Here is a 16,769-nt window from a genome sequence, read left to right as displayed (position 1 = left end):
GAAACGATTATATCATGCCACGTGGAAAGCACAGTGATAAGGAAGTCAACATTTTTGTTTTCTGGTAGCATAGAGCATATGAAGACTGAGGGGGATTTCCCAGAGGAAGTGATGCCTGCCCTGAATCTTAAAGGATGAGTAGGAGTCAAAGAGAAGGGTCTTCCAGGCAAAGGAAACAGCTTCACAGGGAACTAGGAGAAAGTGGTGTTGCTGAAATGTAATTTATGAAACAAGGCTGGGGAGGGGCCTAGGGACAAATAGTGGTAATTCTTGTGGACAAGAAGCTTGGGTTTTATCTAAGGTGGTAAGGAGGCATAGAAAGCCACTGGAAGGTTTTAAGCAGGAGTTGACATTCCAGAGAGAGCGAATTCTGGTAGCTGTGAGGATTTGAGAGTAACGAGATGTTCATCAAAGATACCATTTAGAAATCTGTGATAGTAATCCAGTTGAGAGATGATGAAGCCTGCATTATAGCACTATGGTAGGGAAGAGAAGAGGTCAAGAAACAAAAAATGAAGTCATGCTAGGCATGGTGGTTCATGCCTGTAATCCCAGCACTTTGAGAGGCCAAGGTGGGTGGATCACTTGAGGCCAGGAGTTCAACTCCAACCTGGCCAACATAGCGAAACCTCGTCTCTCCTTAAAAAAAAAAAAAGAAAAAAAAAAGTTAGCTGGGTGTGGTGGCACATGCATGTAATCCCAGCTACTCGGGAGGCTGAGGCATGAGAATTGCTTGAACTAGGGAGGCCGAGGTTGCAGTGAGCAAAGATCACGCCACCACACTCCAGCCTGGGCGACAGAGCCAGACTGTCTCAAAAAAAGAGAAAAAGCCGGTAGAACCTGGTGACTGATTTGCCATGGATAAAGGAAAGGTAGTGGTCAAGGGTGGCTCCAGGTTACCACCTGGGAACTTCCCAAAGAACAAAACAGAAGGAGTAAATTTAGGGCAAAAAGATGATTCAGATTTAGATTTGTTGCATTTGTGATTCATTTAGAAACCAAGCAGTCGAATTTATAAGTATGAAGCTCAGTAATGATTAGTTTTTATAAATATTAGACACTGAAGGGGATATATAAAAAGATACAGTCCTTTCCTCAAGGAATGAACAGATGAACAATCTCCCTTGAGAGATGATAATAACATATAAAAAGTGAATAGTTACATGTTAAACCATAGAAATAACTATTAAGTACAGTTGGAATTAAGAAAATAGAAGTTAATGTGGCCAGAAATAATAAACAACAGCAAAATCTGTACTAAAAAATTGCGAAGAGTAAGTATTCACATATCATGTGCCTTAGTATAAAGTATGCTATATATTTTTCTCTTTAAACATCTTTTTGTCAAAATTTGAATTTAATGATCTGCTTTTAAAGTTATATTTTTGTTTTATCCTTTTTAAAAATTTTGCTGTTTCAAAAAAAATTTGGATTCTAGATGGCAAGATCTTTCAGGAGAAAGTACGGTCAATCATGCACCTGAGGCATTCCAGCAGTGGAGGAAGGTCCCTTGTGAGCCCTGGATTTATGGTAATAAGCCCATCTGGTTTCACTGCTTCACCATATGAAGGTAAAAACAGCAATAATGGAAGTATGACCTTCTCATTTTAGTTCTGAATATTCTTAGATAATTAAATTGCACATATTTTAGAAGTATATGTAGTACAACCTCAGTCAATCTAACAAGAGACACCCAGCACAGGTCCTCAAGAGAATTGAGAAAATGGATGAGGCTCATGCTATCTTGTTCTGGCATTCTCTGACTTCTCTTATCATAGTCATTTGTCTTTCATCAAGCTTCTGATTTACTTTACCATTTTCTTCAGAAGCTTTTTAAAAACTTTTATTCTCTTCTGTCTACCTAAAACCATCATTCTAGACAACTTCACTTGCCAGATAAATGGCCACCCAGTACTCCAGCTTCACATTTTTTGACTCAGGGTACCTTTTCTCTACTTTGCCTTACCGCTCTGCATGCATCTGTCTTGGACTTTATCATCATCAAGAATGCTTTCAAGCGCCTGTGAAACTACAGTATCCCACTTTGTTCTATCCATATGATCTATTTTTCAATCACATGCATCACTCTGACATTTTCAAATACTGTACAATCGTGGCTCCATTTCTTTTCCATGTCTTTTGAACAGAATCTTTTTATTATAATTATACTTTAAGTTTTAGGATACATGTGCACAACGTGCAGGTTTATTACATATGTATACATGTGCCATGTTGGTGTGCTGCACCCATTAACTCGTCATTTAGCATTAGGTATATCTCCTAATGCTATCCCTCCCCGCTCCCCCCACCCCACAACAGTCCCCGGTGTGTGATGTTCCCCTTCCTGTGTCCATGTGTTCTCATTTGAACAGAATCTTTGTGTATCATTAGCCCTCCAGCCAACCAGAGAAACAGAATCCTTTCGGGGAGTTCTGACATGCTGAAAAAAGGCAAAGGGGATGCATTCATCCTCTCTAATTGACAGCCTCCCATCTTTCCGTTTTTTGTTTGTTTGTTTTTTTTTAATCACACTCCTAGGTCACATTAGCCAATAACTTCAGCAGTTATTCAGTTGGAAACTATCTCAGTTTCCTTGTCTCCTTGGCCTATTGGTATTCTTGAACTGAAAAATGCTAACCTGGCCTCAGTCTAACCATTGTCATACTGCTGAAAGTTGTAGCAGAGCTTTAAATGCTGCCCTGTAATTTTTAGATATGTTTAGAATCAATACCCTCTTGTATTTCCATAGTAAGTATATTCAAGTCTTTAAGCCAACAGTACTTTTCTATCTTCCTAATTTACTCTTAACAGAGTCTCATCGCTACTTTATAGAAAAAAAGAATAGGTGCAGGTTTTCAAGTTGCAAACTGACCATACATCTTTTCCTTTCCTGACTACCGTCCTTTTCCATACTGGGACATTGCTCTTATTGTCAGTCCAACCTAGTCTTGTCTTTAGCTTCAATCCTAATTATTAAATAGTGCAGGTGAGATAGTAATAGAGATAGATAGAACTAGATATATAGGTATTAGTCTCTAGTTTTGTTTTCCTCCCAAAGTGTTTCAGTTATTCTCTAGCACTTTTTATGCCCTTTTATAATAATATTTTAAGGCTCTGTTTTTATTAGTTTTTCTTTTCTTTTTTAAAAAAAATTTTTTTTAAATAAATGAGATAGGGTTTTGCCTTTTTGCCCAGGCTGGTCTTGAACTCTTGGGCTCAAATGATCCACCCACCTTGGCCTCCCAGATTGCTGGGATTACAGGCTGAAGCCACTGCACCTGGCCTTTTTGAATTAGTTTTGTTTGGAATTTTACAAGACATATTTGTTTTTTAAATCATCTGTTATGTTGAAACATTTTCAAATACAGTCATACCCCCATTTTTTCCAGATATTTTGAAGAGAATCTTTTGGCAACTTTAGCCCTCTAGCCAAAATCCAGAAATAACTTAAGAAAAAAATTCTGAGCTATGGAGCTATTTTATTGCCACAAAGTCTATGCTCTAAAGCAGTTCATTTAATGCCTGTTTACTCTGTGTTCATGGTCTCAAATTTTAACCTGCAAAAGAATCACCTGGAGAGCTGTTGACACTGATTCCTGGGCTCCTCCCTTATACATTCTGTATCAGTAGATCTAGAGTGGAGCCTGAGAATGTGAATTTCTAAGAATCCCACAGGTGGTATTGATGCCCATGCTACCAGTCCACAGACCATACCTTGAATGGCATGCACTTATATCCCATGCACTACAATGAGAATAATTTTTCTGGTGTCTTCCTACGTAGAATATTAGAAGCAGTAAATTAGAGAGCTGTGACAAGAAAAGAAACTATTACTTCTCACTAATAGCAGCAAGAAGTGACTGCAAAAATGGAGGAGAGCGAGAACTGTCTAGGGCTGTTTAGGCTAGTAACAACAAGTACTACCATTTTTTGAGCACCTATTATATGTTGAGCTCTATGCTAGGTGCATCACAAATATATTCTCAGTCTTTAAAGCTACCCTGCAAAGTAGATATTCTGAACCCTCGTTTTACATTTGTAGAAACTGTAGTACAATTAAGTGATTTACCTTGGACCACCTCACTATCATTTGAATCCAGTTATATCTAGTTGCAAAGCCCACACTCTTTCCACTACATCCTGGTAACTGCTAGCCTGAGGTAAATTGAGTTTCACTTAATTCACTTAAATTCAGCAAAGTAGAACCATTAATCCTAATGACTTTGAATCATTCAGTCAATACTGTATTTTGTTAAGAAGACAGGAAAAGACATATGTTTTGGGAAGATATTAATAAAAAATGGTTAAAATAAAAATAGTTTTGGCATTTACGAATTTTAAGCATTAAGCCGGGTGTGGGGTGCATGCCTATAGTCCCAGCTGCTTGGAGTCTGAGGTGGGAGGCTGTCTTGAGCCCAGGAGTTAGAGGCTGCAGTAAGATGTGATTGTGCCACTGCCCTTCAGTCAGGGTAAGAGAGCAAGACCCTGTCTTTTAAGAAAAAGTAAAGGAATTTTAAGCATTAGTGACTTGTAAAATTAACCTATATGGATTTTAACAGTGCTAGATAAATGGGCTTTTGCTGTGGTTGCGATTTATAATGCAAAAGAGAGGTGGTCCCACTTAATAGATTTTTAAGTAGTATTTTTGTATCTACTCTTACCAGGAGAGAATTCCTCTAATATTATTCCACAACAGATGGCCGCCCATATGCTGCGTTCTAGAAGCCTACCAGCATTCCCTACTTCTTCACTACTAATGCAATCACAAAAACTGACTGGAAGTTTGGGTTGTAGTATCGACAGGTTACAAAATATTGCAGATACTTATGTTGCCACCCAATCAAAGAAACAAAATTCTTTGGGGAGTTCCGACACACTAAAAAAAGGCAAAGAGGATGCATTCATCAGTAGCTGTGAGTCTGCAAAAACTGTTTGTGAAATGGAAGCTGTCCTCTCAGCCCAAGTCTCTGTCAGTGATGTCCCAAAGGGAGTGCTGGGATTTCCAGTGGTCAAAGCAGATCATAAAGAGTTGGGAGCAGAACCCAGATTAGAAGATGACAGTCCTGGGGATGAGTCCTGCCCACGCCGACCTGATTACCTAAAGGGATTGGCCTCTTTCCAGCGAAGCCACAGCACTATTGCAAGCCTTGGGCTAGCCTTTCCTTCGCAGAATGGATCTGCAGCTGTTGGCCGTTGGCCAAGTCTTGTTGATAGAAACACTGATGATTGGGAAACCTTTGCCTATTCTCTTGGTTATGAGCCAAATTACAGCCGAACTGCAAGTGCTCACAGGTACTTATGTGTTTTTGTACACTCCTCCCACCTTTATTTTACTATTCTTTAAAGACTCTCTACCCCTCTGAAAATGTCTTCATTATGCCACTTCTTATAATACAACAAACAGAAAAGTTTATTTCTTTATATACATAATAATAACATACAGAAAGATATATTTTTCCTTATTTTAATACTAGATAATATTGAATTCCATATTTAACCAAAATCTAAACCATAAGTAGCACTTAAAAAATATATTGTGGTTTAATTCCTTATAGTTATTAAGGAAAAATTCTTCAGGACAGAGAAACAATAGGATTTATCCAAAGCTTTGACTCATGAGAATGATTCTGTCCACTTGGTGCTCATGTGAAGGTGGGAGTGATTTCTAGACTGGGCCTGTCCTGGGTAACATCTCACTTGATCAGAGACAAGTGACGGCTCCAGAAGGGAAGAGGAACAGGTGTCATAGGGTGGCTGCCCCATTCCACTCAGGTAATTATAATGCAGGTCTTGGTGCCGAACATTGGCAGTTCTTCTCTGGATGAAGTCAGAGCTAAAATGGCCTCAGAAAGAAATACCAGTGTTTCCCAGGACAGGCCGTCACCAGACTGCACAGAGTCCTCCATGTTATGACAGACATTGCCTAGACGTTGTATTTCTTCAGCGATTTTCCTTCTGCTACCCCAGTTTGTTCTCTCTCCAAAAACTTAAGGTTCCTCTGTCACCTGGACACAGATGACCTTGCTTTGGTGATGAGATATCCCCCTTATCTTTTCCTCTACTTCTGCTATCGCAGACCCATAACTTTATATGGAGCTCAGATGCAGCAGTGCTAGAGAGCATTCCCTTTACGAAAAAAACCTCATTTCACCAGGAGCTTCCAGAAGTTTCAGCTGGGCTAAACCCAGCAGCATTTGTTAGGATATTTAGATGGAGGTTTTATTTTCACGCTTGGTTCTTGAGAGGATATTCTGTAATGCTAGATTCTTCCCCTGTACCAATATTTGCCCCTCTTCTCTGTGAGTGAACTGGGTTTTTCTGACATGCCTAGACTCCTAATAAAGCTGTTTCTTCCTTGGTGGAAAAAAAAAACATTTCCAATAGCATCTCAAGTACTAATGTCCAGTGAAACTTTCTGCAATGATGGACATGTTTTATTCATGCTGTCTAATACAGTCAGCACTAGCCACATATGCCTATTGAGCACTTGAAATGTGGCTGATGCAGCTGAGGAACTGAATTTTTAGTTTAACTTTAAATAAATAGCATAAGTGACAGTGACTACTGTATTAGACATCAGAGATGTACAATCGAATAGTGTTAGTAGACTATATGCCCAAAAAAATCAGTGATAAAAAGTGATGGTAAATTTGTTAATCACAGTTAAATTAGGAAACATTTCTTAAACATTGTGAACATTTGTTTCACCTGTTAAAAAATGCTACTACTTGTCACAGTTCCTGAGGTAATCATCATGCACTTTTCTCGTCATGTTAGTAAGACTTTCTTGGTCTCTGTTTTAGTGTAACTGAAGACTGTTTGGTACCTATATGCTGTGGATTATATGAACTCCTAAGTGGGATTCTTCTTATCCTGCCTGATGTTATGCTTGAAGATGTGATGGACAAGCTTATTCAAGCAGATACGCTTTTGGTCCTCGTTAACCACCCATCACCAGCTATACAACAAGGTGTAATTAAAGTAAGGGCAAATACTAGATACGTTATTTTAATTCAGAAAAATATATGTAATTTAAAATTTTGAGTATATACATTAAAGTAGACCTAAATCTTTCTTTTATATTTTAGAATAATGAACTAATATAGTTTGTTACTTATTACTCATATATATTTTTTAAATTTTTTTATTTTGATAACTTTAGGGATACAGGGGTTTTTGGTTACATGGTCATATTTTTGCATCATCCAGTTTTAAGTCCCCCTCCATATATTGGTTCATATCAATATGTTTTTTAAATCTACCAATAAATCCCCATATCTGAACACTTAGTAAATCTCTTTTGTAAAAATTACAAGGAATATGTGGTTCATTGGAAATCTCTTCTTCAGTGTACTATCAAATTTTAGACATTTACTTCAGGTCTCAGCTTAGATGACACCTTGTCAAAAAGACCTTCCCTGATTATCTTATCAAAATAACTTCCCTCCAATCTTATTATTTATTCTATCATAGCATCCTATTTATGTCTTGTAATTATCTTTTTAATCTGTGTACTTGTTTTTTAAATTTCTCACAAATATAAGCTTCATGAGGGTGGGCATCTTGTGTAATAGGTACTAAGTATATTATTGAATGAGTAAATGCTTGATATGAATAGTTTCCATTAGAAAACAACCCAATATTAAAATAATCTTATAAAGATTCTCATTTTTCTTTAGTTTGCTTGGATGTAGGTATTGTTTAATCACTTGCAATACAACCTAGTATTGAGCTCCCATTTCATGTGTAAGTCCCTGAGCTAGTTGCAATATAGTATATAAAGGTAAATAATATAAGCCCCTACATTCAAGAATTTCACAGTCTAGAAGGGAGAGTTTCATACTTAACTAAGTAAAACGTAAGGAATTCTGTGATGAGTGCTGCAGTGGCAGTATTAATAAAGAATTGAGCAAAGGGAAAACGGAAGGATTCATGGAAAAAGTATACTTTGTGTTATGCTGTAAAGTTAGAAAGCTTTTTTAGTAGGGGAATAAATAGATGTGTGTCTGGGGGAAAGGAGTCTATCACTACTGTGAGAGAGTCATTGAAGGGGATAAAGAGGCGGAAGGATTAATTTGGTATTACACGTGTTGCATTTAAGATGCTAGAGAAGGGCGGAAATTCAGGCCTGTGCTCAGGATAAATAATCTGTCAAGAAGCCTAGAAGTAGAGGTCTAGGATAGATAGATATAGATATAGATATAGATATAGATATAGATATAGATATAGAATAGATATAGATATAGATATAGATATAGATATAGATATAGATATAGATATATAGATTTGCAGAGAGAGCATAGCTTACGCATTTTTTCCCCCTCAGCATTAGGTACAAATATTCTACTTATACTCAGCTAAGGCTGCCAGCCTACCAGGTGTCCATGCTCAGCTAAAAATGCCAGTTTCCCCATGAGAGAAACATTAAGATCTCCAAGATAGAGTCATCATTAGCATTCCACAGTAGCCAAAGACAAATTCATTTTTGCTTTGCTGTGGTGGTGGCATTTTTTTGAGCTTTCTGTGTTCTTCTGTACATATGAACTTAATAATTTACAAATACAGTTGTGTTACACTGATTTGTATATATTATATTTAATTTTAATGCATTATCTAAATTGACTTAATTTTTTGTTTAGCTATTAGATGCATATTTTGCTAGAGCATCTAAGGAACAAAAAGATAAATTTCTGAAGAATCGTGGATTTTCCTTGCTAGCCAACCAGTTGTATCTTCATCGAGGAACTCAAGAATTGTTAGAATGTTTCATCGAAATGTTCTTTGGTCGACATATTGGCCTTGATGAAGAGTAAGTGTGTTCTTCCCTCCAGTATAATTGGGAATCTTTTGTCTTTCTTCTTTTCTTTTCTTTTCTTTTCTTTTCGAGACGGAGTCTCGCCCTGTTGCCCAGGCTGGAGTGCAATGGTGCAATCTCGGCTCACTGCAACTTCTGCCTCCCAGGTCGAAGTGATTCTCCTGCCTCAACCTCCCGAGTAGCTGGGATTACAGGCACGCACCACCATGCCCGGCTAATTTTTTGTGTCTTTAGTAGAGATGGGGGTTTCACCATGTTGGCCAGGCTGTTCTCAAACTCCTGACCTCATGATCTGCTTGCCTTGGCCTCCCAAAGTGCAGGGATTACAGGCGTGAGCCACTATGCCTGGCTTTTTTTTTTTTTTTTTTTGAGACAATGTCTCACTCTGTCACCCAGGCTGGAGTGCAGAGAGACACAGTCATGCCTCAGCTCATTGCAGCCTGGAACTCCTAGATTCAAGGGATCCTCTTACCTCAGCCTCTTGAGTAGCTAGGATTACAGGCACACACCACCACACTTGGCTAATTTTTTTTACTTTTAGTGGAGATGGGTCTTGCGGTGTTTCCCAGGCTGGTCTCAAACTCCTGACCTCAAGCCATCCTCCTGCCTTGGCCTCCCAAAGTGTTGGGATTATAGGTGTGGGCCACCACACCCGGCAAGATCTTTTGTCTTAAATGTAAAATTTAGTGAACTCACTCTTAACAAAATCTTTTGGTCACCTTTAGAAAAAATCTGCTAAAAGTAATTTTCCAGGTAAATCAATGTATTATTTGCCATATGATATTCTTTCTAATATAACTTCATCCTTCATAGTTCATTCACTAGTTAGAAACTAGAAACAAATAAAAGCTGCATCAGATGAAAGTGATAGCTAAGATTTGGCAGATAGTGTTAACATGAGAAGATTAACTGAAAAGACAGGTGAGGCTGGGCGTGGTGGCTCAAGCCTGTAATCCCAACACTTTGGGAGGCAGAGGCGGGTGGATCACCTGAGGTCAGGAGTTCAAGCCTGACCAACGTGATGAAACTGTCTGTACTAAAAATACAAAGTTAGCTGGGCGTGGTGGCACATTCATGTAATCCCATCTACTTGGGAGGCTGAGGCAGGAGAATCACTTGAACTGGGAAGGCAGAGGTTACCGTGAGCCAGGATTGCGCAATTGCACTTCAGCCTGGGCAACAAGAGTGAAACTCCATCTCAAAAAAGAAAAGAAAAGAAAAAAAGAAAGATAGCTCATGTATTCTCAGTGACATTACATAAAGGATCCATATAGGAACTCCTTACTCTCCTCAGAGCCTTCAGGTTATCTGGGAGAGGAGTAAATCCCTCACCTAGAATTCCTGGATACACGGATTGCTGAGTTTTGACCCTGGTAGAATGCTGATGGATTAGCAAATAAGTGTAAAAATAAAAGAATATTTTTCTCCCAAACCAAAAGTTTGGCAGAAATTAAACTGTAATTTCTGCTTATGATAGAATAGAGAGAAATGTGTGTCTCCTTATTGTGATAGACAAATTCAGACCTTAAAGAATTTACTAAATTGTTATGGTAGTTTCAATGCTACTTTTCATTTACATACAACTTGTGGCTTTCACAAAACAATTCTGCATTACCTTATTTGATTCTCACAATAGCCTTGAGAAGAAAAGAGGACATAGATCACCACATATTTTTGACAGATAAGGAAAATGAGGCACAAAATACTTAGCTAATTTCATTCCATCCCAGAGGCAAGTTGTATTGGGATAAGAACTCGAGAATCATTCCCTTTTGCTAGACTGCTTTTTACTAGCTCACTGTCTTTCAAATACTATGTAAAATAATAATAATAATTTTCCTGTGCACTTGAAGCCCCCAAACACAGTTTCTTTGGACATAAGGGGCTCATGGATGAATTAAAATAAATCAGTTAAAACCAAGAAATTGTATGCATATTTCACTTGAATGTTCATATATTTATCTTGGGATGGACTTCTAGCAACAGCTTTTACCCTATTATTGGAGGGACTCTATCATCTTAAATAAAACAGGTTAAGAATCCTTACTCCCCCAACTTGTTTTTATGACTTCAAAATCAAGTTAGCAAAATGACCCATAGTTGCTATCATATTTTCTTATTTTGTGATTGTTTCTAATGTGCTCTTAACTGTATTATTTATTATAGATTTTATCTGGAAGATGTGAGAAACATGGGATTGTTTCAGAAGTGGTCTGTCATTCCTATTCTGGGACTAATAGAGACCTCTCTATATGACAACATACTCTTGCATAATGCTCTTTTACTTCTTCTCCAAATTTTAAATTCTTGTTCTAAGGTAGCAGATATGTTGCTCGATAATGGTCTGCTCTATGTGTTATGTAATACAGTAGCAGCCCTGAATGGATTAGAAAAGAAGTAAGTTTAAAATTATTATTTAAAATTACATCTGATAAATACTTCAGAACAGGAAAACTTTAGTATTAGTTTACTTTAATACACGAGTTTACCTATGTAAGAAGCCTTTCTGTGTACCTCTGAACCTAAAATAAAAGTAAAAAAAAAAATAATAACAGAAAGAAAAAAAAAAGCAAGAAATTGTATTTACTGAATGTCCCTGTGTGCTACTTCATTAACTGGCCCAAGTTAGTTTCTAATCCTTGCTTGATTTGGAAAACCCAGACGGAGAGAAGCATTGTAGGCCTAATATCGTACATTGAGGTAGATTATCAAGGTTAAGATTGAAGACCAGAAGTAACTAATTCATATTTATTGGGTATTTATAAATAATATAAATACAAATCTATTACCTCTTTTAGTCCTAAAAATAACTCTAATTTATACAAGTGAGATTCAGAGAGGTTAATTAATTTAGTCAAATTCACCTTCTCTGAAAAGTCTTCGCAGAATGTTCCTGTTCATACCCACACAATCTTCATCCTTAGTGTGGACTAGAAACTGCCTATGTGTTCTTATAGTATCTTGTATTAATCTCTAGTGTTACACTTACAACCATTTACTATTTATAGTAATCTGTTTACTTGTCCGGTTCTCTGTAAAACTATGTATTTTTGACAGGTGTCGAAGTGTATCTTATTTCTATTTCTAGCATACACACTACATATTACTTGCCATAGAATAAGCATGAATAAATATTGAATGACTGCATGAATGAGTGCAAGCTGGTCGAACAGGAATTTAAACCATTTAAATCAGTTAGCTGTGTCTTAAATTATTTGTTCTTTTTCTTATAAATGTTCTGTTTTCTTCTTTTGTTGTTATCTTTAGCATTCCTGTGAGTGAATATAAATTGCTTGCTTGTGATATACAGCAACTTTTCATAGCAGTTACAATTCATGCTTGCAGTTCCTCGGGCTCACAATATTTTAGGGTTATTGAAGACCTTATTGTAATGCTTGGATATCTTCAAAATAGCAAAAACAAGAGGACACAAAGTAAGATTTAATTTTTATGAATTTGGGGAGGGAGTTGTATAATAGACAAATCTGTTATTTGAGCACAGTCTTTCTTCTTAGAAACTCTTATACTAAAAGTTTAACATTAATTTTGTAATAATATCTATCAGTTTTTAAAAAGAAGCCTAAAAAGGCTTGAAAAAGTGGCAAAAATAGAAAAAGTGATTCCCCCATGTAGTTAGAGTTGGCAATACATAAGTGAAAGATGTCACTGATTTTTCTTACCAAGTAAAATTTAAAAGCATATGTTGCGTAGTAATACCCTTTAGTTTTCTTTAATGGTAATTATTAAAGTGAATACGAAACAAAAAATGTGATAATTGCTGGTTAAACTTTTGCCTTATATAGAAAAAAAGCCTGTTCTTTGAAACAATTTTTAAAATGAAATTATGAGCTAGTATTTTTCCATTGAAGGTTTTTTAAAGTGACCATTTGTAAATTTGCTTTAAAATTGCTTTTAACAAGAATTTTAAAATGTCTACTACCATCACCCCCATGCTGATCAAAATTTAAAAATTTATATCTAACAAAACATTATTGTCATGATACATAAAATCAGTTCAATTAAAAAATTAGTAACCACATAGCTTGAAAACATTCTAGTATCTTCTGTTTTTAGATATGGCTGTTGCACTACAGCTTAGAGTTCTCCAGGCTGCTATGGAATTTATAAGGACCACCGCAAATCATGACTCTGAAAACCTCACAGATTCACTCCAGTCACCTTCTGCTCCCCATCATGCAATAGTTCAAAAGCGGAAAAGCATTGCTGGCGAGTATTGAAATCATATTTTAATAACCATAAATTGAGACTAGCTTGACTTTTCTATGTTCTTATGCCATTCACATTTTTAAAATATTTCTTGTTTTACATAAAATTTAAGAAAGATTTTTTCCTGAAGGAAACGATTCTGCTCCTTACTTTTAGTGCTTTTCTCATTCAGTTATTTCTTGAGCACCTGCCTACCATGTGCTGAGCATTGTGCTAAATATTGGAGATACAATGATGAAAAAAACAGACACAGATTCTGCCCCTGCAGAGATCGTAAAATAGTAGGAAATGTAGAGGGTAGGAATAGAGATTATAACAGGGCAATCTACATCAGGAGTTAGGGAGGTCTCTGAGAAAGTGAGATTTCAATATAGATGTAAAGGATGAGAAAGGAGTTAGCAAGGTAGAGAGTCAGAGAAAGAGTATTACAGGCAGAATGGATGGCTTATGTGAAGCTTCCAAGGCGGGGAAAAGCTGAGCTTGTTCAGAGAAATAAAGAAAGCCATTTAGCTAGAATGTGTCACTTGATAAGAGTGGGACACCAGAAGAGGTTGTACAGTATGGTGTGGGCCAAAGTCATTTTTTAATCATATAGGCTTTGTTAAGGAGCTTAGATTTTATCCTAACGGGAAGTCATCAAAGGTTTTAAGTAGGTGGCATGCTACAAACAGCTTTCTGTTATAAAGATCTCTCTGTCTTCTGTGTAGAAAGTGGGTTAGAGAAGAGGAAGAGGAGAAGAGAGGTAGTGGGGAGTCCAGGTAGGAGGCTATTACAGTAGTCAGGGCAGATGATGGTGGCTTGCACGTAGTTAAAATGCACATGATGTCAGGGCTTGGTATAAATTAGTACATGTCATCAAATAATAAACATTAATATTGTTAGGCTTCCTTATTTTTTCTACAAAATCTGCTATGATCTTTACCCAGAAAGGTAACATGAACACCACATACACAGGATATACACACATACGTATGTATACATAGTGGATAAATATGCATGTACACATGCACACACACACACCATCTCCAGAGTATTTGGTAAATTGTTTGAAGTTTAATCACTCTTACTGTCTTAAATTCACTTAAGTTCAAATCTTTCTTTCACCTGTGTTAAGCTACTTCTGTGTTCAATGCTATGCAAAAATTTTAAACCATGTGAAAAACTCACTTGTAAAGAAAAGCTACCAAGTACCCATTGTTTTGCAGTAGTATGTTTAAATTACACTAAATCAAACTTACATAAATAAAACTTCTAAAACATCTATGTAACTAAACTTAACTACCCTCTACATTCTTCTTATTTAATATCTGAATGCACTGTCTCTTCTTGAGCTGCCCTCCCAGTTGTACATCTCTTTTGTCCTGAGTAGAAACAGATTCTTTATCAGTTCTAGCATTACTGCTCAGCTTCCTGTATGCCAAAACATGATTGCTGGACACCTTTCCTGTGCAGGACTCCTTATATAGTCAGTGACTGCTTAGATGGAATTTGCCCTTTATTGATATCAGAAAGTATACCTTTACTACCCCTGCTGTTTCTTTTGTATTGATACTTCTCATTCTCATATCTGTTCCTCCTCTGCTTCCATACCTAGATCTCTGGTTTTAGTTAATTATCACCTTGTGCCTGGGCTAACACAATAGTCCTCTTGCTATTTCCCATTTGGTCAATGATTTCTCTAGCAGTCTTTAATCTCTCTCTTTAGATACTAGCATTTTGTCACCTTGAGCCTTAGAGCCCTACATAGCTTCAAGTTTGTTATTTTTTTTTTTTTTTTAGTTTGAGTCATTTTAAAACAGATAATGAACTTTTAGTCTTTTCACTAGATGGCTGTCCTTTTTTCTGACTTCTGTAGCTTCTTATTATACTTGGACTTGTCTTTTTCACTCTAAGTAAATGTGATTGCTGTGAGCTTTAGGATACTTACAGAATCCTACAAGCTTTTAGCTTAATAAAAGACCTTAAAAGTCATCCAGTCCAGCTTCCTCATCTTAAGACGCACTGCATCCTAGAACTAGGGAGTGCTGGCACATGCACCCCTATACTCACTCCTTTGTGTCCTGCACCACATCTACTCATTCCAGGTCTATCATATCTCTTAGGACCCATCTCTCTCTCTCTGAAGTCTCTGTCAAGAATCCTTCCTGTTTTAAATACTACCCTTATTGAAATTCTATCTTTGTGAATCTAGTTTGCAAAATACCACTTTATATGTGTTCGGTTGTTGCTTTGTAATTGTTTCTAAGTTGTTTTTTTACACATATACTTGGGGAAGATTGTGCTTTTTATTTCTTCACTATTACTTAAAAGTATCATCAAAAGTATATTGGCTTTGTATGCTACAGGTACAAAAACTGCAGAATACTGAAGCTCTTCTGTTTCTGAGCAGTGTGGTTACAAAAACTAATTCAAGTCCATTTGTCCATGATACTAAAGTGACATAGAGGGATTTCTATTTCTGTCATGTCTATCAATTAGGTAATGAATTGTTCCTTCAAAGACTTAAGCCATTCTCTTTACTGATAAATGTTTAGGTGTGGTAGGGGGGATTCCTAAATAGATTCATTTAGCATTTGTTGAAAACTACTGAGATGAGTGACACCTCCAGCCCCACTGCCACTACCCTCCACCTTCAGCAGGAGTTGTGGGGACTGCCAGCAGCTGCAGCTTCCATTATGGCCACACACCAGACTCTGATAATAGACAGATTTACTCAAGCCCTGAACCCCAGGATATCCATGACTTGGAACCAAAGTTTCTTCAGCAGTACTGTCATTACATCTAGACCTTAAGTTCTTGCATTGCTAGAGGAGTTAGATACTATTTTATTGTCAGATTAATCTTACAACCTCACTCAGGTTTACCATTCTTCTTCTCAGCAGTCCCAAGTTGCCTGCTGCCCAGTGAACAAAGCTCTGATTCCTTAACCTCTATATCTGTTTTTGGTCTAGATATCTATATCTATGCATATCTTTATATGTAATTTTACCTAAATGGTATCATGCTCTACCTACTGTTTATAAATTGATTTCTATTTCTAGTCATTATATTTTTCCATATTAAGAAACATAAATATTCTTTTATTTTTAATGATTGCAAAATAATCTATTATTTTGATGTGGATAATCTTCTGTAACTTTTATAGATAAACAAAGGTTTTTTTGCTTGGTTTTTGCTATTATAAATAAGGTAGCAATATATATTTTTAAATGTATTTTTTTACTTGTCTGCTTATTAATATGAAAAACTTTACACATCACCCTTAATGCATGAAGGTAGAAGTAGTCAGCATTAGGATATTATTTAGAATGCTAGACAAATATTTAAATTGTCATACACTCACACACACACACAGTTATATTAGTAATTCACATACAAATGAACTTTATATTTCAACCAATAATAATACTAACCATTAAAAGTGTTTTATTATTTGTGAGAATGAGACAGGCATTACGTTTTACATTCATTATTTTATTTTACCAACAAAACAACTCTTTCTTTATCTGTTTATTCAGCCATCAAATATCAAATATTTCCTGAGTACCAACCATGTACCAGTTGCTATTTTACCAGTCTTCATGGAACCTGTACGGGGGAAAATGATCAATAAGCATATAAACAAATATATTTAATATAATGTTAGATAGTGATAAATATCTACCTGTGACGTAAGCTCTTTTTTCTTTCTAATCCACATCTTATGCATGAGAAAACTGCGGTTTAG

General features: G+C 36.5%; 1 protein-coding gene across 4 annotated transcripts in view; it reads left to right on the top strand.

Annotated features, from left to right (window-relative positions):
- The window catches only part of LYST (lysosomal trafficking regulator), a 218,835-nt gene that overhangs the window by 120,406 nt on the left and 81,660 nt on the right, over nucleotides 1–16,769 (top strand). For all 4 annotated transcript variants that reach the window (XR_004244971.2, XM_032136200.2, XM_032136199.2 and 1 more), the window contains exons 22-28: nucleotides 1,439–1,570; nucleotides 4,665–5,292; nucleotides 6,804–6,981; nucleotides 8,640–8,809; nucleotides 10,982–11,212; nucleotides 12,083–12,249; nucleotides 12,890–13,042. Coding sequence is in view for 3 of the 4 variants with exons in the window: in XM_032136200.2 (XP_031992091.1) it covers nucleotides 1,439–1,570; nucleotides 4,665–5,292; nucleotides 6,804–6,981; nucleotides 8,640–8,809; nucleotides 10,982–11,212; nucleotides 12,083–12,249; nucleotides 12,890–13,042 (1,659 nt within the window). In the remaining variant the exon portion in view is untranslated. The remainder of the gene's footprint in view (nucleotides 1–1,438; nucleotides 1,571–4,664; nucleotides 5,293–6,803; nucleotides 6,982–8,639; nucleotides 8,810–10,981; nucleotides 11,213–12,082; nucleotides 12,250–12,889; nucleotides 13,043–16,769) is intronic.

Source organism: Hylobates moloch, unplaced genomic scaffold (genome assembly GCF_009828535.3).
Source record: "Hylobates moloch isolate HMO894 unplaced genomic scaffold, HMol_V3 SCAFFOLD_18, whole genome shotgun sequence".
Lineage (NCBI taxonomy): Eukaryota > Metazoa > Chordata > Mammalia > Primates > Hylobatidae > Hylobates > Hylobates moloch.
This window is presented reverse-complemented; position numbering and strand designations above follow the sequence as displayed.